Below are 23,151 nucleotides of genomic sequence, written 5' to 3' on the forward strand. Positions count from 1 at the left end.
TTGACTGGAAAGATATGGGAATAGTGCTGAGATGAATGGCTTGAATTGCTACACCTGCTTGAGTTTATTTCACTCCAAAATGTCTTTATTCCATCAGGAAGGGAAGTGCCCTGGAAATAGGTGCTGTTGCTGGGGCCATCTCTTAGGCAGGAAAAAATTCAGACACCAACAAAATCCAGAATATAGCTCATTGTCTGTGACTTGATAGATTGAAGACAGACCATTATTTTCATGGATCACAACACCAAAAGCTACAAATGGCAGAGCCAATATATCCTTTTGTTTCAAAATGTCAATTATAAAAAGCCTAGAGTTTTCCTATCATTACCAGTTTTCTGGATTCTTTTATGTTTCAGACAATGGAATTATTTTCTCTGTAGCCTTTTAAAAATAAGTCTTTAAAAATTGGTCTAATATGTTGTACCAAAGTCTGTCAATTAAGAAATAAAGCTCTTGTTTTTAAAAAAAAATGAGCCATGGAAACAATTTCTAAAATCCATATGCTTTAAAACCTGCAGTAAGATCATATTGTTTAGAATCAATGTGTGTGGTCCTCTTAACTGACCTTTTGGGTATTTTTTTTTTAAGAATCCCAGGACAAGCACGTGTAGTGATAAAAACAGCAAACACTACATGGATATTTCACCAAAGGCTGGTGAAACTCAGGATAGTTAAACTAGATAGCTTTCATTTCCATCACTGGCTCTAGCTAATGTTAGTATCTTAAACCAGGACTTCTTAGGAAGTTCAGTGGGGCACTAGCAAATCTGCATTATGCAGCTGGAAGAAACTTGTCCACATAGCCACTTTCCAGTCTTTGCTAACACTATTGGCACAATGTCAGCTTATTCTCCACTTCCGGTTGCCCTACTGTCTGTTATCACCATGCTGACACAGCATACATTTCCCTTCATTATCACCTCTCTCCTTTCTCCTTACTTTTTTTTTTTTTTTTTTTTTTTTGAGACGGAGTCTCGCTCTGTCACCCAGGCTGGAGTGCAGTGGCGCAATCTCGGCTCACTGCAAGCTCCGCCTCCCGGGTTCACGCCATTCTCCTGCCTCAGCCTCTCCGAGTAGCTGGGACTACAGGCGCCCGCCACCACGCCCGGCTAATTTTTTTTTTTTTTTGTATTTTTAGTAGAGACGGGGTTTCACTGTGGTCTCGATCTCCTGACCTCGTGATCCGCCCGCCTCGGCCTCCCAAAGTGCTGGGATTACAAGCGTGAGCCACCGCGCCCAGCCTCTCCTTACTTTTATCCTTAGGTAAGTAGGACTGAACTCAGGTGAAACCTGTTTTTTAGGTTATGAAATAGAGATTAGAAATGCTGAGAACATGGGTAGTAAGAGAAGGAGGACTTAGAGACCTGTTTGTCTATATTATAAATTCTCCATCAACCTAAATAGATTAAATACTGATTCCAAATTGATTATAATCAGAGGTGTATACTACCAAACACTGAATTACCCTCTCTTCATAAATGAAAACTGCCTACATGTAGCTTTTTATTGGAGTTCTTTTTAGGTGTTTCAAGAACAAAATTTTAGTCATCAGGTTCTAAAAAGAAACAAAGTAGAGAGAACAGAGTCAGCCTTATTTGTGCAATCAGGCATTTGTTCATTTCTTCAAATAAAATATCCTGCTTACCTATTATATTGTCAAGCACAGTGCTGGGTACAGGAAACACAGAGATGAGGAAAATAAGTATCCCAGTGCCTACAGAGATGAGCATTTAGTGACTTAAATAGCCCCAGCAAGTCAGCAGATGCTGGAGTTGTGGTCCATCTGTTTTTGTTTCTCCCACTGACTTGCAATTGGGATACCAACAAGAAATCTGATATTACTCCATATGAAGGAGGATGCATCCAATTTCTATGTGGTTTTATAGGAGCCTAGTTCAATAAAGCTGTAGTGAATGCTTAAAATGAAGCAGTGGGTATGGCTTAAACAATTTGAGCTTTGGAGACTTTAGGCTTCAAAACCAAACTTGTGTTTAAATCCCAGTTTTACAACTACAAATTCCATGAAACTAAGTTTTACTATCAGGAAAATGGGTGAATATTTATGAAATGATCTTTGTATAACTGTGGTCAAAGTATGCATTAGCATGTGTATTCTTCTCTTTCTCTAAGCTTTTACTCAACACCTTGAGGACAGAGAATACAAAACTATATAAGACCAGGAATACAGGAAGGTAACACATGGCAAGAGGAACTTTGAATATGACTTTAAAACATTTTACACCTGAGAAAAGATCAATTCTTATAAAATTAAATAAAAAGTGTATATAGAAATGAATACGAATATATATTTAGATAATACATTTTAGAGGAAATGTATATCTCTAGCCATTGTTCATTACCATTCTCATTGTACTAATTAAAATTCTAAATATTATTTGGAAGGGTTAATATTTCTGTATCAACCAGATTCTAAGAATTTTTTAGTATTTCATTGAATGTTTCATAGGAATTTCCTTCTAGAGTTTAAAAATGAGCTAGCAAACTCAATTTGTATTGTACTAGCAATAGTACACTTATTAAATTATTATAATTACATATTACAATCCTTATAATCTATTTTTCTTTAAAATTATTATATGAAAGTCCCCCATATTTATGAGTGTCTGATATAAGTGTGTGTGTCAGGGGGTATGTAAAATATACAACTTTTATTTGACTTATATTTTGGATTTTGTTTCGTTTTTGCAATGGCTGTATCTTAATCTCACCATATATAATAATTGAAATTGGCTTGAAAGTTTTCTTCAAAGTTATATATCTTCATTTACTATACATGTGATCAAATGTGAATCAGCATGCTTAATGTGTAGTATATCAGCTTAATATGTCATGTTTCAAATTGTACTTTCATATCCTTTGAAAAATGTTTAAGATTAAACACATTTTTAAAATCATCATTATTATAAGATAATCTTAAGGAATTGCATGTCATGTCTAAAAACAGTAAAAAATTATACAAAAAGTCATCTAAATCAATAATGTACACAGTATTTACTTACTGTATAAGTTTCCTATTGCTGTTGTAACAAAATTACCAGAAACTCAGCAGCCTAAAACAACACAAAGTTACTGCCCTGCAGTTTTGGAGTCAAAAGTTGGAAATGGGTCTCACTTGGCTAAAATCAAATTAGCAGCAAGATTGCATTGCTTTTGGAGGCCTTAGGGGGGCAATCTGTGTTCTCACCTTGTTCAACTTTTAGAGGCTGCTTTCTGCATTCCTTGGCTCATGGCCCCTTCCATCTTCAAAGCCAGCAATGGCAAGTTGAGTCTCAGGTCGCACTACAGACTCTTCTGCCTCCTTCTTCCGCCTCCTTCTTCCATATTTGAGACACAACCAGGTAATCTAGGATAATCTCCTTATTTTAAGGTCAGTTGATCAGCAGCCTTGATTCCATCTATTACCTTAATTCTTTTTTGACATTTATTATATTATATTCACAGGTTCTGGTGATTAGAATGTTCACATCTTTCAGAGGCCTTTATTCTGCTTAACACAACTATTAACTGTTGAATTTTATGTCATCTATTCAAGGAACATTGGTCTACTTTATATATTTTTCTTGTAATTTAAACAATATTTGCATGATTAATTAATGTTTTTGTGCCTTAAATGTATTTGTAGAATTTTATTAAATTCTTATAGCAAGTATTTCAGTATTCCAACTTTTTGTTTGTTGTTTATGATTCATCTTATCAATCTGGTGTCATCAACCTAGAATAAAGTTGCTGGATATAATACAGGACATCCAGTTACATTTTATTTTCAGATAATTATATTTTAGGATGTCAGAAATATTGTGTAGGACATATTTACACAAAATAATTATCCATTGTTTATCTGAAATTAAAATTTAACGTAACATCTGCATTTCTATTTCATAAGTCTAGCAACCCTAACCTAGGAAACTCTGAACACTGTTCCTCTGGAGAACTGAAAAAGAATTTGTGGGATCATCTGTTAAGACCTCTTATGGAGAACTGAGACCCAAATACAAATGCAGTTGGTGTTGGAATGGTTTCAAATAGAAGCTGAAGTGTTTTTTTTTTTTTTTTTTTCAGAATTTTAAATGACTCAAAATAAATATTTGGCTAACAGAAATCAGAAAGAAGCATGCTGCTATTGCATGAAATTAAACTAAGCAAGCATCTATGTTTTCTTGACAGAAAGTATGCTTCCGGTAGGATAGCAGCAAGAAAGAGACCCCTTTGGTATAATACCTGATTACGTGGCACAGCTTTAAATTAGTGTAATATTCTAAGAAAGAGAACATGGGAGGCAATTTGAGAAATAAGCCATGATTTAGGAATTCATAGTATGAGTGGATCAAATTGAAAAATACTGTGACTTGTATATATCTTACTTTATCTAAGATATGTTCCAAAATTATCTCAAAGTGAATTTCACATCAAAATACTATGGTTGTCTTCCTCCAGAAAATAAATTGTTTATGCTTTTTAATCAAATATTGCAAATATATGAATTCTTTTAAAAAAACACATATTCAAAGATTTCTTGACAGACTATGTTATTAGAGTGTGGAGAATAGAAAAAAAGTCTTATAAACAAATCATGTTATAACATATCTCTTTCTACTTAGAGTCATATTACGGTCATAAAAATAATTTTACTTTAAATACAAAACAATTTAGTAATTGATATTAAATAATTGGGCTCAATTCCATTAAATCACACGAAAATATGAAACATTTTGTGTCTGTTTAGGGCCAGTTTTACACCAGAAGAATACAATGCTTATAAGTACTATAGTTAGAGCAGATTTACATAACAAGAATATAAACTTAACATTTCTCAAGTGACCAAATGCATCAGCACAAAAGTAGGGAAAGCAGAGTTTAGAGAATGCCAAAGGGATTTAGGTTGGTCAGCATGGCAAATGAAGAATCGCCATCTCACGTTCATCACCATTACCAACACATGAGTAAGAAGAAGCAGGAGTCTTAGTCAATACTCAAACCAATCCTATGTGCTAAGCATTGTTTTTATCCCCATTTTACAGACACGAGCTGAGGCTTAGAGTGGGAATATATGCCACATCACTTAGTACATGCCCAAACCACAATTCGTGTCAAGCATCCAGTCTCTACATCCATGCTTTGAAACAGTATACCATGCTGCCTCCATGCAATTAAACTGAATGTGATTTAATTGCTCAAGTTGTTATGTTAAATAGTGTAAAGTTTGTAACGATCACACATTGTGATCAGTTAGAATTGATTATATAAAATATCATGTGTGTTGTGAATATGGCCTTTATTTTTCAAAATAATCAAAACTTTTTTCAACTTGCACTAATATCTTCATAGAGCTCATAGATAATGGCATAAGAGTTTGCGGAATTAAGATTCTGGAGAAAAGCAACTGCTTTTGAAGATTTCCAGTCTAAGGGAAATAATTATTTTAGATAGATTGCCCCATAGGATTTTAACCAAAGGAAGAGAACTCGTCACCTATATCATTTCCATATTTGAATTAAGTCTTAAACTATCATGAATTTATTTTTAAGAAAATTACAGCTTTTCTTGTTCCCAATTACAGAAGTACTTTAAAGCACTGCTTTTTTCTTAGGTTCCATAGGAAGAGTCAAGAGAAAAAGACATACAAGGGAACTTAACTGGTTCTTGTCACCAACACTTTACAATTTTTCATGACAGGACTGCTTAGTAGACACAGTGTCCTTCCCTCTTTTTTGGACATTGAGGCAGAGCAATTTATGATACTACATTAACTGGCAGTATAAGGAAAATGTAGTAGAAGAGGATAAGGAACTCACTAATGTCAAGAGAAATAAAAAATCAGTTTCTAATAAGAGATTACTTTACACACTAATTTCTGGGGTCACATCAGTCTTCCAGCTTGTGACTTATGTATTTCCATAAGAGGAAAAACATTTTGAATGACAAACAAAAAATAATGAGAAGTAGAATGAGCCACAGAAAAGTTAGGTAATGTTCAACTAGCAAAATCTGATATACTGAGAGGTGTCTGCTGTGGGCTATACTTTTATTTTTGCAAACAGAGAGCAAGAAATTTATAAATTAATGTAAAGTACTGAGTACTGAGTGTCTTCTTCCTCTTTCTGCCTAGCTCTAAACTTAAACATATGGTATCAATAGATACCCCACAGGGCTCTTTGGAAAAGTAATTCAGATTCTGGATCATACATTTGTATCATGCTATGTTGATGTAAATGTGCTTGATTAAGGTTTATGAGACCAATAATCCATCTTAAGTACATTTATCTTCTAAAATGCTTCCTGCATTCATTTGCATCCCTCACTGAATATGCATAATAATCTTCATGTGCATTTGCTTAAAAATTAGGTCATGCCTCTGAGTAGTTGACCATTTCTTACGTAGCTGGCATTTTTTTTTCTAAAATAAGAGCATCTTAGAATTAAACAGACCCTTAGAGACTACATAGTCAAGTTGTCACCTTACTTGAGGTAAGAGGACAAAGATTCAGAGAAGATAACTTCCTTAATCAAGGCCACAGAGATTTTAATGAGACAAGAATCTCAATTTCTTATCTACCAGGCCAATCATTTCCTTTACTTTTAACTCACTTTTTGGAACACATTAACTCAGAATTGGCTTAAAAATATTTATCCTTTTTTCTTTTCTTTTTATCAATTTCAACAAAAACCTTGTACTTCAAAACTAGTTGCGAAGCACTTTGTGGGGCTAGCAAGAAGTGAGAGTTGGGAAGAATGCACAAGAATTATAATGATCTCTTCCTGAGGAATCACTGAACGGAAATACAACCATAGTTGCATAAATAACTGAAGAACAGCACAGAACACAAATCTGGAAATGTAAAATAACAGACATCCAGATAGAGCACATACGTGTTTAGAACTTGTATTAATAAGGATGATTTCAAGGATTAGTTGATTTCATAAGAATATTGGTTTCACTGAAATGAAGAGTGGTATAACAAAATGAAAGTGGTATTAACAAAGACAAAGTTTGGAAAGTTTGGATTTGAGCTAATGGTCAATAGGAATTAATTTTACTTTAAGAACCCTTAATAGCACCATTGAGAGTACACATAGCAATTTTTACTGAGTAACTAAATTATCCCTTTAAAAAAGTCTCTTCTACAGAATTCAAGCTCCATGATGGCGGGCCACTTCTGGCTCAAACAGTGCTGTTAGTATGCAGCAGAATGATGGTGTTAAAACAAAAATGGACTGATTGAGTAACTATAAAAGAAGTGGCGGTCTACAGCCATACCACCCTGAACGTGCCCGATCTCATCTAAAAGAAGTGACAAAGAAGAAGTGTTGTGCAAGAACTTTATGGCAAAAATCTGGAAGTCACTTTCGAGTACAGTGATCAGTGCTTACGTAGCTAGCAATCTTTTTCTAAAATAAGAGCATCTTACAACTAAACAGATTCCACCCAGATGTGGACTAGAGATTTGACCTTGGAAGTGAGAAGGAAAAAAATAGATCTAGGAGAAATTTCAAACAAACACTACAATTTGTTGACAGAGTCTAAACAGGGTAAAAAGAAGAGAAGTCAGTGTCACCTTCCAAGTCTGGATCTCTGAAAGACAGAGATAATGTTGATATACAAAGGAGGAAATAAAATAGACACTGAGCATAACACAGAAACATAAGGTAGGTTTTAAGCCTGAGACCTATGGACAAAAGGAGATTTGACCTTGGAAATGAGAAGGAAAAACATAGATGTAGGAGAAATTTCAAACAAACACTGTAATTTGTTGACAGAGTCTAAACAGGAGAAGAAAGAAGAGAAGTCTAAAAAGAAGTCTAACTTCTTTTCTCTAAACTTCTAAAAAGAAGTTTTTATTATTCTAAAAAGAAGTTTAGAGAAAAAAAATGGTTTAAATATAAATAATATTACCTGGTTTTTGGCACGATAGGAGACGTTCAACGAATAGTGACCATTTTAAATATGATACATTTGGGGTTTTAGATAGCTTAATTTCACAATTTGGGTTTTGGATGGCTTTCCGATCCCAGTTTTGGATTGTTTTAGTTCACATTTTTGAAGATGTAAAAGGGCAGAGATTAAGAAAGCAGTGAGGAAAGCATGAATGCAGCTTTTCTAGCAGGAGATATGTGAATAATGAAAACGTCAAGGGAATAGTGCCTGGGAGAAAGGCCAAAATCAGGGGCAACTTGAACAGAAGGAAGACGAGATAAAGAAGACAAAGAAACAAAAAGATTCAAAGCAATGTGGTTTCCCAGAGTGCAGGGGAGGGGAAGATATAAAATGAGGACATATTAGCAATCACCAATCTATGCCTGTGCTATACATAAAAAATATATAAAATAATAACAGAGGTGGAAATAGGTAATTTGAGGGCCTTCTTTGGAGACATGTACATTATTATCCTATGGCAGTGACTCCCTTTACTCATTGCTAGTCTTCTTGCCATCTTCTACACATATTCTTCTTTTGCATTTCGAATGTAATTATTTCGTGCTTGTTATTGTCGGTTCTTGCCAATAAATAGGCAGTGTAACCAAGTGTTTGATAAATTGCCATTTGATTGGACATTTTAGCATGGGGAAAATGTTTTGTTGAAGAAAGGACAGCGCTACAGTGATAAGCTGCCTGCTGATGTGAACACTTTAAGGGTTTATGACAGGCTCACAATCTACCAATACTATTTTCGATTCAATTCAATTTGAGTATATGAGGATTTTAAAGAAAGCAGCTGCCAGGAGAAACATATGACATTTAATCTCATCTGAGAACATGAAATCTTCTACAGAAGCTATAAGTACATACGTGTGTATAATTTGAGTCTCAGTATATATTCAAAAAGGTTATAGAGGAAGCTGTATTCTATAGGGTTTAAGCCAACAGACAAAGGAAAATACATTTCTTGGTATTTTTCCCAAGATACACTTGACTGAACAAACAACATAGAGAGTCTAAAATTCCAAGTGAAAACATTCAACTGATTGCAATTTTTGAACTTTTTTTTTTTCAAAATGGTAACCTTAATTCCTTTTCTAAAATCCCACAAAAACCTACAATTAGTGTGGATGCTATTTGATTGGTTGAAAACCAGTCCCTGTGAACAGGATTCAAAACACTGCCAAAATACAGAACCCTGCGGATTACCTTATGGACTCAATATATTACTTTAAAAAAGGATTTTAAAGAAAAACAACAGAATAATTGAAAACTGACTAATTCTGATTTTATATGCAAGGCACTCAAAATTACACAAAACTGAGTTGTGGTAAAGAAAAAAATATTTAGTGAATTTGCTCATGACCATGACAAGTAGTAAAAATAAAGATTACTCTAAAATTTGCCCAAGCGCATTGTAATATAAAATCCATTTACGTATGTTTATTGCGGCACTATTCACAATAGCAAAGACTTGGAACCAACCCAAATGTCCAACAACGATAGACTGGATTAAGAAAATGTGGCACATATACACCATGGAATAATACGCAGCCATAAAAAATGATGAGTTCATGTCCTTTGTAGGGACATGGATGAAACTGGAAAACATCATTCTCAGTAAACTATCGCAAGGACAAAAAACCAAACACCACATGTTCTCACTCATAGGTGGGAATTGAACAATGAGAACTCATGGACACAGGAAGGGGAACATCACACTCCGGGGACTGTTGTGGGGTTGGGGAGGGGGGAGGGACAGCATTAGGAGATATACCTAATGCTAAATGACGAGTTAATGGGTGCAGGAAATCAACATGGCACATGGATACATATGTAACAAACCTGCACATTGTGCACATGTACCCTAAAACCTAAAATATAATAATAAAATTAAAAAAAATAAAAATTAAAAAAAAATCCATTTAACTTTCAAATTTATATAATAAACTGGTGATTATATATTTAAATTGGATGCATCATTTACAAATAATTTGGCTTTTATTTCTAAAGAGTGTGCCTTTTATTTCAACTATCAAACTTCGTTTCCACATTATTTAGCAGATTTGTTTACTCAAAATCATAATCTACCAGATACTCATGCTGTGTATGTTTACTTTTGCTTTTATCCACACAAATTGATTTTTACCCAATTTTCACTATTTTGAGCCCAAATACTCTTCTCCATACTTGTCTAGATGCAGTCATTAGCCATTTAAAAAATGGTTTGCTCTTTTATTCCAGACCAGAAAGAAGGCTATGACTCTTCCTTGAAGTCCAATTGGGTAGAACTCTTGTAGCAGCCCCAAAGAAGGTTGCACACTACAAGCAAAATCATATGCCATAAACTGCAAACATCTCATTTTCCATTGTCTTCTGTTCCTAATTCAACTTGAAAGGAGTCCTCTTCTTTCCACTTCCACTGCCACATGTCAAGCCCCCAGTATTTCTTGCCTGGATTTCCTCAACAAACTTGTTATTTTATTTTTTCTTATCCACATCCCCTGCAACTCTTCAGACTCTCCACTGGCAGAGAAATTTCACAAAATATAATGGCACCAAGAACATATTCATGCTCAAAAAGAATAAATATACTCAAATCCCTAGCAAATGAAGTATAAACATGGCTTAAATCCCTTCATAAAATGACTCCCAATTATCTGACTATCTTTATTTTATAGTAACCGTATAATTTTTCACGCACACTGGAAAATACGTTTTCAGTGGAAAAGGTGTGTTTTTAACAAGGAAAAAAGGAATATGTGACCTCCCAGTTCTCCTTGTGGCTTTCCTAAATTTAAAACAGGTTTTTGGTCACAGGTTTTACAAACAATGCCCGACTTTCCCTTTTCTGAAAGTGTAAACCCACTATTTCTATTGTCTAGAAGACCGTTTGCATCTGTTTCTTTCCTTCAGGCCTTTTTAAATTCCCATTTCCTTCATGGAGAGTTTCTTCATCCGTTCACCATCCCTTGTCCCAAGACCTCATACTGTGAACTTCACCTCCATTATCTTACTCTGCCTTGACCAGTCACCTCTGCACTTGGTATTATCCCCTGACTTGACCCTTAAAAATTTGATGACTTCTTATTCATTTTTGCATTTTTCTGAATACCAAAGGTTTTTGCATGAAGCAAACATTTAACAAATATTTTTGATGAAATGCCATCATCAGCTATAAGCTGACACTTAAATTGTGGCCATTGAAAAGTATTTATTTAGCAATTGTATTAAACCTAAAGAAGATGACATTCAAAAAAGATTTGTGTCAACCAAAGATTTCAAGTCATTTTACAAATTCAAAATCATTCATCCATTTCTGCATCTAAAAGATTTTCTTTAAACATTTATTATATATCAAAAGCCCCTAATATGAAAATATACCTTTATGTTGTCTTAGAAAAGTTTTTCTTGAGACTTTCACTCAAATTCTTCTGTATGCAATGATTTACACTTGAATAATCTTCCATCTCCTGATCCCATTCTATAGAATTAATGAGTTTGAATGTTTTTTTGTTTTGTTTTTCCTGTTGTGTAAAGAATGCACTTATATCTCTTGAGTTACCAATTTTAGATTGTATCTATTGGCTACTCACAGAAATAGAAGAGTGATTTAGTGTTTGCACAAGTCCCCTCTCTATTGTCCCTTTTCACAGACGTCTCAATTTTTATTTATTTATTTATTTTTTTTTGAAAGAGTATCACTCTATCACCCAGGCTGGAGTGCAGTGGGAACAATCTCAGCTCACTGCAGCCTCCGTCTCCCAGTTCAAGTGATTCTCCTGCCTCAGGCTTCAGAGTAGGTGGGATTACAGGCACCTGCCATTATGCCAGGCTAATTTTTGTATTTTTAATAGAGATGGGGTATCGCCAGGTTGGCCAAGCTGGTCTAGAACTCCTGGCGTCAGCGATCTGCCCACCTCGACCTCCCAAAGTGCTGGCATTACAGGCATGAGCCACCATGCCCGGCCAGACCCCTCAATTTTTTAAAGTTATATTACTATTTTTTACTTAGAGGGTTTGTATAATATTTACATTACTCACATTAGCAGATAATATTTATTTGTATATTTGTTTGTATAATATTTACATTATTTACATTAGTAGATAATACTTCTCTATTTTTTTCTAGATTCCTTCTAACAATATAATACCAATTCAAAAAGCAATTACTATATTATAGCTACTAAATATTATTCCCTTCAGATTTATTCAAGTAGCATGACTGGACTTGCAGAAAAGGAGTAAGCATAATTATTAAAATCCTGGCTTTTAAAGGATTATGGATATATATGAATATATAGTGAATATATTAACCACCAGGGTCTAATATATCCTTTCTCGAGTTAAAAAAAAAAGTTAAAAAAAATCCTTCTATCATATGTGATCATATGTGATTGCCACTGCCTTACTGTCTCATATCTGACATGCTTTTTTGGATAATTCATATGTAGATATGTAGGCATCAGATTTTCTGGGCCATTTACATTTTTAGCCTAACATGGATTGATAGTTTGGTTGGCTATAGAATTTTAAGTTTAAAACACTGCTCCCTCAAGAAAGACTTTGCTCAATTCTGTTTAGAATTCAAGCAGGCACATGAGATCTGATGTTCATTCTTTGTGGGTATCTTTTTTTCCCTTCTAAAAGTTCGTAGAATTTTCTGTCAATTAGTGAAAATCTACTAAGATGTTTGGCCCTTTCCATTTTTTCAATTTTAAGAATTTCCTTTCTTCAGTTGTGAAATCTTCCTTCTGTTTTGTTTTTGTATTTAGATTATTTCCATTCTTTGTCTCTGTTTCCTCTTCTAGGATGTTTATTAGATATATATTGGGATCTTGCATTTATGCTCAACATGTCTTAACTTTTCCTCATATTTTCCTCTTTTTCACTTTTCTTTCCAGTTCTGACTTTTATTTTGCCCTCTAGATCTCTGCTCTGGTTCTATGTTTCAGCACATCTGTTCAGCTTTTTATTTTCACATTCATAATTTTAATTTCTGGGATCATATGCTTATTCCCTGACTGATATTTTCCACAGCCACTTGCATGTGTGTGTATGGGTATGTGTTCAATATTTTCTTGATTCACTCTTAAAACGCTAGTTAAAATTGTGTTTTTTTAAAGAACATTTTCTTATATTTCCTGAATTACCTGTGGGATTGTGTTTTTGGTTTTTGGTTTTTGTTGTTGTTTTTTTTTTTTTTTTTGAGTCAGTTAATGCTGTTTTGTTTGTTTCTTTTTTAGTGTTTCAAAATTCTGCTCTGGGTTTTCTGCAGTTATCCTGCCATCCTTAGCTGTTGATGTAGAATTATAATGGGAGGACCAGGCTGCATGACAAAGATTACTGGTGGGGCCTGTTTTCTTTGTTTGAGAGGGCTGACTATGAACTTGTGAGTTTAGTGATTGTTTTACCTGGCTCGCTTCTCTTAAAGATGCATGGATATTGGCAAGCAAGCAGCCTGGAACTTACCCCAGGAGAAACCTGTTGTAAGAGTTGAGACACTTATATTCTTTTCCTAGGTGGAGCTGTATTTCCTATTCCCCCGGCCATATCTGAAATAAAGTCACTTCCAATTCTGCTCTTTCTCTCTCAGTGCCTTATAGGTACAGAAGTCCTCTGTCCTCACATAATTCCCATTTTTTAAGAGTTCTTTCTTTTAACTGGAACTCTTTCTACATTAAGGTTGGAGCAGAAAGGGGAAATGAGAAGCCCAGCTGGCCCATATCTCCTGAAATGCAGTTCTTTAAATATTTCCCTAATGGTCACTCTGATGCCTGCTTCAGGACTTTATGTTGACTTTAGGTTTGGAAATTATCTGGGACTTTTATAGTAAGAACCATGTATGCATCTTGGGTTGTGCTTCCCTTCTTTGAATTTCTCCATAAATCAGACCCAACTGGCTTTTACTTCCCGAGAGTTTCTCAGTTTTACCAAACGTTGGTTCTAACAATATAATGGCTTCCTCTCATTCTCTCTCCCTTTCTCCTTTCCTTCTAGTTTTCTTTTTTAAAATCTCATTATTTTTGTCATTTAATTGTTACCTTAGATGGAGGACATACATGTGTCTTTGTGCCAGCCATTAACTTGAACCAGAAACCAGGTTAAATTTCTTTTTATATATTTCTTTTAATTATTCAAATAAATCTGTTTCGAATTTATTTTAGATAGCCCGGAATATATATTAATACTTGGTTAAATATTTTTTGCACACCTTAAGGTAGGTGGTACTAACCCATATGATACCACATTTAGATTTTTCTTTTACATTTCTCAACATAAAAAATATATATATATATGTGGTTACAGCCAAAAGGAACTGTTTGCTTGCAATCTGTTCTTCCTGGCACCCTGTATGTTCCATGAGAGATAAGCATCTACTAAAGCATAAAAAATGTCTTACAAAATCATAATAAGTAAATCAGTCACTACATTCTGTATTATCAACAGTCCTGGGTGTCATTAAGGTTCTGTCTGTATAGAAAAGATAAGGTTTGTGTATATGATATTCTCCTAAAGCATTTTAACATAAAGTCATGGTCGCTATGACTCTGAAAATATTCACATTTCAGTCTTAATCAAATCTAGTACCTCAGGATTTTTCAATCATATTCAGAAAGCTGAACCATTTCGATGTGTTAGCTCTAGCTGTAAGTTCCCAGCCTGAGTATCCAATGGTCTAGTTGCATAAATTATTGTAATTTGGGCAGAGAATTCAAACTGTTTGTAAACTCAATTTCAATTGAAAAATACCACAATGTCACTAATAATCAACACTTAAATTAAGTAATCTTCGGCCCCACAGCTTCCTCAGAACCCCCAAAAGTTGGATGTGTAATCTAAAAAGATTCACTGAGCAAATTTTATTTGTGCTATCAAAGAAGATGGCTTCCCCCAAAAGAATTCCTCTAAATGTTAAAGTTCGTAATTTTCTGCAGGAATAATATGCAGCACAATCAGAAAAAAATAAAAACAAAAACAAAAACTTATATAAGGCAGCATTCCCTAGGAGAGCCACTTGGCAGTCCTGCCTGCATGGGCCCTACATGAGAATTCCATGTTTCCTCTGAATCTTCACAAGCATATCATTTAAACTAAGAGCATAAATGAGGCCACATAAATGCTTTCTTTTCCAGTCTTTTTAAAATTTACTTCCCCCTTCCAGAGCAGATTGCAACAGTCTGGTATAATTGATCTTGTCCACAAAAAATCGACCATAATACATTAAATAGTTCTGTAATGTGACACCTTTCAAAAGGATCTGCTTCAAATGACTGTGAACTGACAAGGAAAGAAAATGGTATATAGTTGGCCGAGCGCGGTGGCTCATGCCTGTAATCCCAGCACTTTGGGAGGCTGAGGCAGGTGGATCATGAGGTCAGGAGTTCAAGACCAGCCTGGCCAACATGGTGAAACCCCATCTCTACTAAAAATACAAAATTCGCTGGGCATAATGGTGTACATCTGTAATCCTAGCTACTTGAGAGGCTGAGGCAAGAGAATCGCTTGAACCTGGGAGGCAGAGGTTGCAATGAGCCAGGATGGCGCCACTGCACTCCAGCCTGGGCAACAGAGCAAGACTTAATCTCAAAAAAAAAAAAAAAAAAAAAAAAGAAAGAAAGAAAATGGTATATAGTTTACCAACAGATAGCCTAAGATAGTTATATGCAGTGATTAACGATTACAAACATACAATGTGGATACTGATAATCATTTCTACTGCCCTCCTTTAAATAATTCTTGCTTGCTCTTCTCTTTAAACATGTAGTAGTCCTATTTGAGAATAAGTGATAATGACAACTTTTTAGAAAAAAAATCTACATGACCCATCATTAAATGGGAAACCATTTTTTTCAGAAAAAAATTGTTATAATGGAGAATACAATAAGATGCATACAGAAGATTCCCATTGTGCTATAGTCTAACTTAAATCACAAATATGCATTTATATTATTATATCATTAATATTAGCTCATTGAATAGGCATTTATTGAGAATGGACTATAAGAAGAGCTATATGTTAAGAGACATATTCATTCAGACAGACATTGCTTATTGTCCACAATAACGATGACTTTTAAAAGTGAGAAGAGGAAATAAAGGGGCAGGAGTGAGTAGAGGGAGGAGTCTAAGGTGACAACCAGGTTTCTGACTTAAGCTGCTGTGCATCCTGAGGCCACTGGAAGAAAAGCTGGTTTGAGATTTATTGGAGGTTTTTTCTTTTTTTTTCTTTTTTTGCCTTTTTGAGTTTTATTTTCTTTTCCACTTTGAGGGTGTTTAGTCTTGTTTCCATTGGATGCTCTAGAAGAAGCAGAGTGCTCATTGGAGGTTGACAGTGTCATAACCCTTGTCTGATTATCTCGATTTTATGAGCCCAATTAAGGATGATAAAATATGTTTTAGAGATTTCTGCCATCCTTACAGCCCCTTACCATCCCTAAGGATACTTCTCCTGACTATTAAGTTAATTACATTTTAATTTTTTTCTCTTTTCAGTACAATTATGTGAGTTTGTGTTATTGTGTGGCCATGCCTCAATGGTCTACCCTTCCTTCACACCACTTTTCTATAGGGAAACAAAAGGTGCATTTATACCATAATTTAGTTGAATTCAGCAGTAGCTACAAACGATGTTATTAAAATCTATTGGGAAAAATGATTCATCTTGATTCATTCAAAATGATTCATTCAAAAACAGAGGACAAAGGAATGTGGGGAAGTTAAATGATATATCATTGAATAAAGGCACTTCAGAAAGCTATCTGTCTTCATAACTGCTACGTGTCCCTTTATAACTTGATTTTACCCAAATGTTTTCCAAAACATCTGTCTAAACTTTTCAACTAAGTTTAGTTGTTATTCCTGCTACTTGTAATTTCAGAGAGACCTGTATGGTTCGATGCATTCTCTGACGTTATTCTGAGAAGAAACAATTAAATGCATACTGGAAGACATTTTGCTCTTCTACATGTTGTAAATTCGGTGTCACCAATGCACAGTTGCAGAACGCACAGTTCTATTGTTTTCTTTCTCATCACAGATCTGACCCCTCACCATCTTCCCCTGCCCTTGAGCCTGATCTTTTTCTGATTTTGAGCCTGGCACCTTGCTGGTGCCGGCAGGCATCAGGAAAGCATGGGCTGGGAGCCAGACTCAGCCTTGCAAAGAAGGATCAGGGAAGCCGACTGACATGGGCTCAATAATTAGTTCAAGGCAGGACACAATGCTCAATAAGGAGCTGCTGGGTTAATGGACGTGTGCACTAGCTAGCTGTAGTAAACAATTCAAGTTGATAACATGGGGCTGATTGTCTGAACGGTACAAATGAAAATGGAGGACTAACCAGCTCTTTGGTCCTCCAAGGTCAATACAACATTTAAAGCCTCCTTATAGAGATATACAAGTTTTGTTCATTTTTAATATTCATGTCAATAATTTAAGCAATGTGAAAACATAAACATTCTCAAGCATTTATTTATTTATTTTTTGGTAGAGACCAGGTCTCACTCTGCTTCCCAGCCTGTAGTGCAGTGGCATGATCCTATCTCACCATAACCTTGAACTCCTGGGCTCAAGCAATCCCTGCTGCTTCAGCCTCCTGAATAGCTTGGACTACAGGTGCACAACACCATGCCCGGCTAATTTTTTATTTTTATTATTGTAGCGATAGGGTCTTGTTATGTTTCCCAGGCTTGTCAATCATTTCATGTATTGTCTTGAATAGTAAAAGAAACTTGGACAGAGAATAGCAGGTAGCAAATTTTCAGATGTAGATTTAGGGTAACACAAAATTTTATAATGTGAAGTACCTCAGTACCAAAATCTTAGCTATTTATAATATGATAGCCCTTGATGTAGAGCTAACTTAAATTCAACATTTCCATGACTAAATAATTTGTGGACTCTAAAATATTCTCAAAATTCCTAGAGTTAGCATTTCTTAATTGATTTATTTAGCCTTTTTCACATTCAACTATATTATAAATACAAAATGAATCCATTAACATATTTTATAATGTGTCTTTCAGTGTGCTTCTTAGATTTAGTTTGATTTCAGAAAGCTAAGAAAGAAAAAGGAATTTTGCTAGCCACACTCAATCATATCTGCGTAGGCATAGCTATATAGACACCCATAAAATTAAGCATAACCCCCAGGTTTTCAAATGAATGAACACCTCCCACAGTCTCAGCAACACAGGGCAACCTCCACCCTCTGGCATATTCATGTGTCCATTTCACTGTGAAATTCTTATCATCTTCATCACTGCTCCTCAGGGGGCATCTACAACTCTGCAATGTTATTGTTCTGAGAGAAAATGGTTATTTTTTAAAAATTTCCTTCAAAAAACCTATTTAATAGAACCACAAGTTTATTCTCTTCAGCAGCAAGTTTGCTGAAGTACATTATTTGTCCAAAAATAGTTGAAGGCCACATGGATTGAGGAAGGGATGAATACTCATACTAATGAGCTTTCTGTCCCGTTGTTGTGGAAATTTTCTGTGAATTTGCTGGGATTTTCTGCTGGGTCATGCAGAACCTCCTTGGAATGTTATAGCCTGGGAAATGTAATTACCCCAGGACATTTCATTTTTCTCACAATTTCTGGTGTCAGAGGATGGAACAATCAAGTCCTCACTCTGAAAGGACTCTCTCACATGCCCATCAGGGCAGAAGGGCTATCATTACAGAAAGACAGCATTCTCCTCTGTTTTTCAAGCTGGTTTATCTCCATCCCACTACCCGAAAAGTGGAATTCAGAGTTCCCTTAGTTCTCTGCTTTTCTGTACATACAACTACAACATCCAACTCAGCAAGCACTCCCTTCCTATACAGATATTCTTTACCAGCAGTATTGTATGTGGAAAACATTAACAAGAGATTAGTGACAAAAGAAATTACTTTGGGGGAGTCCATTGATCTTTGCCTTCTAAAATTTATAAGCTGCTTTATATAATTGTCCATGGTTGCCTTCTTTACCCTCATCATCAATTTCCACATATGAAAAAGTAACAAGAATGGGGACTGAGAAGTAAGATGGTTCAGACTGAACGAAGCCATTCAGTTTTTGTATGTGTGTGTGATTATTTCACTATAAACTCTGCTTCCATGACTAAAATCATCATAATTACCAAGCAATGGCTTTATCCCAGAGTTACATAAAACAGAAAAGAAGGCATTTATCATGCCGTGGCATATCTCGGGGACAGCTTACCCCTGTGAACCATGTCTGCCCTTTCTTCCTTCCTCTTTTAATTAACATTTGGAAAAGAACAGTGATGTTAGCAGATAGCAGAGCTGGGAAAGGAGACTCAGAAAGTGATGTGAGCTTTGTCAATTTTCAACCTTGCCAAGGAGGACACATTAAAGTGTTTTTCATGGAAAATCAGGCTTTGTCAACACAAATTCAAAGCAATGTGACCTTGATGGACAGATATATATATATATATATATATATATATATATATATATATATGAATGCTAAGTAAGAATAGCACAGACTGAAGCATCTTTAGAGAATATAAGTGAACCAAATAAAAGGAGGAAAAGCATCCTAAAAGAAGATGTTAAATCCAGGAAAATGTTGTCAAGTGCATTTCCTTCTACTTACCTTTTCTGCTGACTGGGCTGTACCAAAAAAGATGGGGATGAAAGCTAACCAAATGATGCAGGTGGTATACATGGTAAATCCAATAGGTTTGGCTTCATTGAAAGTCTCCGGGACACCTCTCGTTTTAATGGCATAAACAGTACAAGTGACCATCAAGAGGATACTGTATCCAAGTGAACAAATGAGTGAGAGATCAGAAATGTCACACTTGAGCACTCCCCTGGCCTTCTCTGGATCTAGTGTCCGCTGCTCTCCATAGTCAATGATGATATGGGGGGGATCCACAACAAACCAGACAAACACTCCAAGGAGCTGGACGGAGATGAAGCTGAAGGTGATCACCAGCTGAGATGCTGGACTAATAAACTTGGGCGCTGTGACAGATTTCTTCCCCTGCTCAAATATTCGGTGGATACGGTTTGTTTTGGTCAGAAGGGCTGCATAGCTGAAACACATGCCAAGTCCTAGGAAGATCCGTCGGAAGGAGCATATGATTGTATCTGGTGCTGCAATCATTAAAAAGGTGATTGAATAACAGAGAAAAATCCCTGTTAGGAGCACGTAACTAAGTTCGCGTCCTGAAGCCCTCACGATAGGTGTGTCATTATAGCGGACAAAGGTCACGATCACAAAGGTGGTGGCGATGATTCCCAATATTGCAACAAACACAGGCACCACAGCCCAGGGAGAATGCCACTCCAATTTGATGATGGGGATAAGCTGGCAGCCTGTGCGGTTCATGTTGGGTCTCTGATCCAGAGGGCAAAGTTCACAGGACAGCTCATCCACCTGGTAGTTGTAACCTTCACAGCGTTCACAGTGCCAGCAGCAAGGAACCCCTTTCACCGTTTTCTTCCTCTCCCCCGGCTTACACGGCAGGCTGCAGACAGACGCCGGGTGAGTATGTTCTCTATGAGCCCACTGCATGTCTTCCACCTGTGAGTATAAAAAATTAATGAGCCTTCCATTTTTCCCCCATTTATAATATCCTAATCCTAGCCAGGGGTTTGTGATATATCATAGAATGCTGACAGTACAAATACAGTTTACCATAATAAGAATCTAGTTTTTTTTTTCCCTTATATTGACTTTATGAAAGTGTTAAGTGACTGGATCCAATATATCATTCACCTCATCAACTTGATGAATGTCATTAGTTTCCATTTACCTCCTCAATGCTGACCAATGTGACATGTGGAGAGAGATTTATTGGTCAAAACAGTTTTAAAACTAAAAAAATAAAATACAAAAAAATCATAAGAAGCCCCGTAAAAAGATGCTTTAGAGTTAATCACAAATATAAATGCCAGAATCCCTGAAACCCTGGGTTAGGATATAAACATATATAAAAGATGATCCATGTCTTTCTACCATACTTAGGGAAATTCAAATCACACTGCATCAATTTTGAAAGGAAATGGCAAAATGAGTTACTTTAATCTCTGACTTTCCTCATGTGTTCATGGAGATAACTATATTAATGTGTTTTGCCCCTGTTTAGGCTTGAAATATCCTTTTATTCTTCAGTCTTGCATTTCCATGTTGTGCCAAACACTATGCGGAATGAGATAACTTGATGGTAATTTTTTTTACTGAACAAAAGTGGCCCTGTGGTGATTTAAAGCAGGGAAATTAGTACAAATGAGATTTTCCCTACTTTGCTTAGTATCTGCTTCAGGGCCTTAAAATTCGACCTTATGCTTTCAGGTTAAATCATAGCATAACTCTATCGAGATACAAGCAGTTCGTGAAAGAGACAGTGCCAATCATTGATCTCTGACCTTGAATTTGTTTTTCTTATTAGACATACAGTAATTTTAGCAGAATGCTAATAGGACAAAACTGAAAATTACGGATGACAGGAGACCACTTACTATGAAAAGCAGCTACTACAAAAGGTAAGCTCTATGAAGTGAGTAATTTTTTCACTGGTGTGAACAAACAGTGACTGGCACACAATTTGCCCTCAATACATATTTGTTGAATTCATGAGGGAGAAAGGATGGAAAAGGCACCACAGCAGATCCCTGAGGAATAAGGAGACAGCTTGGAAGTACTGGGATATGGAAACAGAGGGTACTCAAGAGGCACAGAAAGGGAGATGAAGCAATGTTTCAGAAAAAAAGAACAACTTATTTTCATAAGTTTGCCTTTACTAATAATCCAAAAGAATTACTATACTCTGTGGTAGTCAGTCTCCACTGTGGACCCCAATAACCTCACTTCTGAAAACTGATGTACTCCTGTGGCCCCCTCCCACTTCGAATAGGGCTAGTCTGTGTAAACAATAGTATATTCCAGAAATGATGATATGTCTCTTCTGAGGCCAGGTCATAAAAGGCATTTTGGTTTTGGCCTTGCTCTCTGCTGGATAATTCACTCGAGTGGAAGCACTCCAGTGTCACTGATGCAGGACAGACGAGCCCCAAAGTGGGACCAAGCCTGCCAGAATTCTTGGCTTCACCCAGGAAAGAATTCAAGGGCAAGCTGATGGCGGTAGCTCCATGACTGTTCCTGCAGGGCAGAGTTACCCTACAGGCAGAGAGCAGCAGCTCAGGCAAGTTCTGCAATCGTGTTTATACCTACTTTCAATTCATGCAGAGAAAGGGGTGGATTATGCAGAAATTTCTAGGAAAAAGGTAATAACTACCGGGTTGCAGGTCATTGCCATGGAAAGAGGCTGTAACTGCCATGGCAATGGTGGGCATGTCTTACGGGAAGCTGCTTCTGTCCTGTCCCTGTTTTAGCTAGTCCTCAGTTTGGTCCAGTGTCCAAGTCCCACCTCCAGAGCCAAGTCCCTCCTACCTCATCATGAAAACTCTCAGCAGCCCTGTGGAAAGAATGGAGGCCTCCTGCCCACAACAAGCACCAACTTCCCATGCATGTGAAGGGGCCACCCAGAAAGTCATCATCTGGCTCCAGTCAAGCCTTCAGGTGACATCTGAATGACATTTTGAATACAACCTCATGAAAGACCCTGAGCCAGGAAAACACAGCTAACTTGTTCCTGAATTTCTGATCTACAGAAATGTTGTGAGATGATGTTTATTGTTTTAAACTGCTACATTTTGGAGTTATTTGTTCTGCAACAACAGAAAATGAATGCAGCTCAAATTAAACTTAGCTACTTGGTGGCCACTTTCATTTTAATGTCAGTGTAGCTATCTATCCAGAAGGCACACCCAGGGACAGCGACTGTATACTTCCAAAGCAGCCCGAAGTATGTAGCTTTAGCAATATTCCTTCATCATTCTTATGGTGGTTTACTCTCTGACCATCAGGTGACTGAAATTGTTCTCATGAAAGATTACTTAAGAATGCTTTCCTCTCTTGAATCTAGGGTGAATGGTTGAGGCCAGAGAACTGTAGTCTTCAAGCTCTATCGTTTTAGAGGGCTGTCGAATCTCCTCAAAGTAGAGTAGAGACTTTGTGTCTTTAATTTCAGACATCCTTCCTTGAGAAAGTAGATGCTACTTCATCTGTCATATGTCATCAGGGCATTTGAGACTATTAGATCTATCCTGTCAGCTCACCACAAAGGAAATATAATCCATTATAACCCTCTAGTTTCTTATTAGGTTTTAACGACTTAAAAATATTATATTT

At 36.2% G+C, this 23,151-nt stretch overlaps 1 protein-coding gene across 3 annotated transcripts in view; it reads right to left on the bottom strand.

Moving 5' to 3' along the window:
• Nucleotides 1-23,151, bottom strand: part of GRM8 (glutamate metabotropic receptor 8) — an 837,927-nt gene that overhangs the window by 76,165 nt on the left and 738,611 nt on the right. For all 3 annotated transcript variants that reach the window (XR_004033054.1, XM_030826389.1, XM_030826390.1), the window contains exon 9: nt 19,546-20,481. Coding sequence is in view for 2 of the 3 variants with exons in the window: in XM_030826389.1 (XP_030682249.1) it covers nt 19,546-20,481 (936 nt within the window). In the remaining variant the exon portion in view is untranslated. The remainder of the gene's footprint in view (nt 1-19,545; nt 20,482-23,151) is intronic.

This window comes from Nomascus leucogenys, chromosome 13, assembly GCF_006542625.1.
Source record: "Nomascus leucogenys isolate Asia chromosome 13, Asia_NLE_v1, whole genome shotgun sequence".
Classification (NCBI taxonomy): Eukaryota; Metazoa; Chordata; class Mammalia; order Primates; family Hylobatidae; genus Nomascus; species Nomascus leucogenys.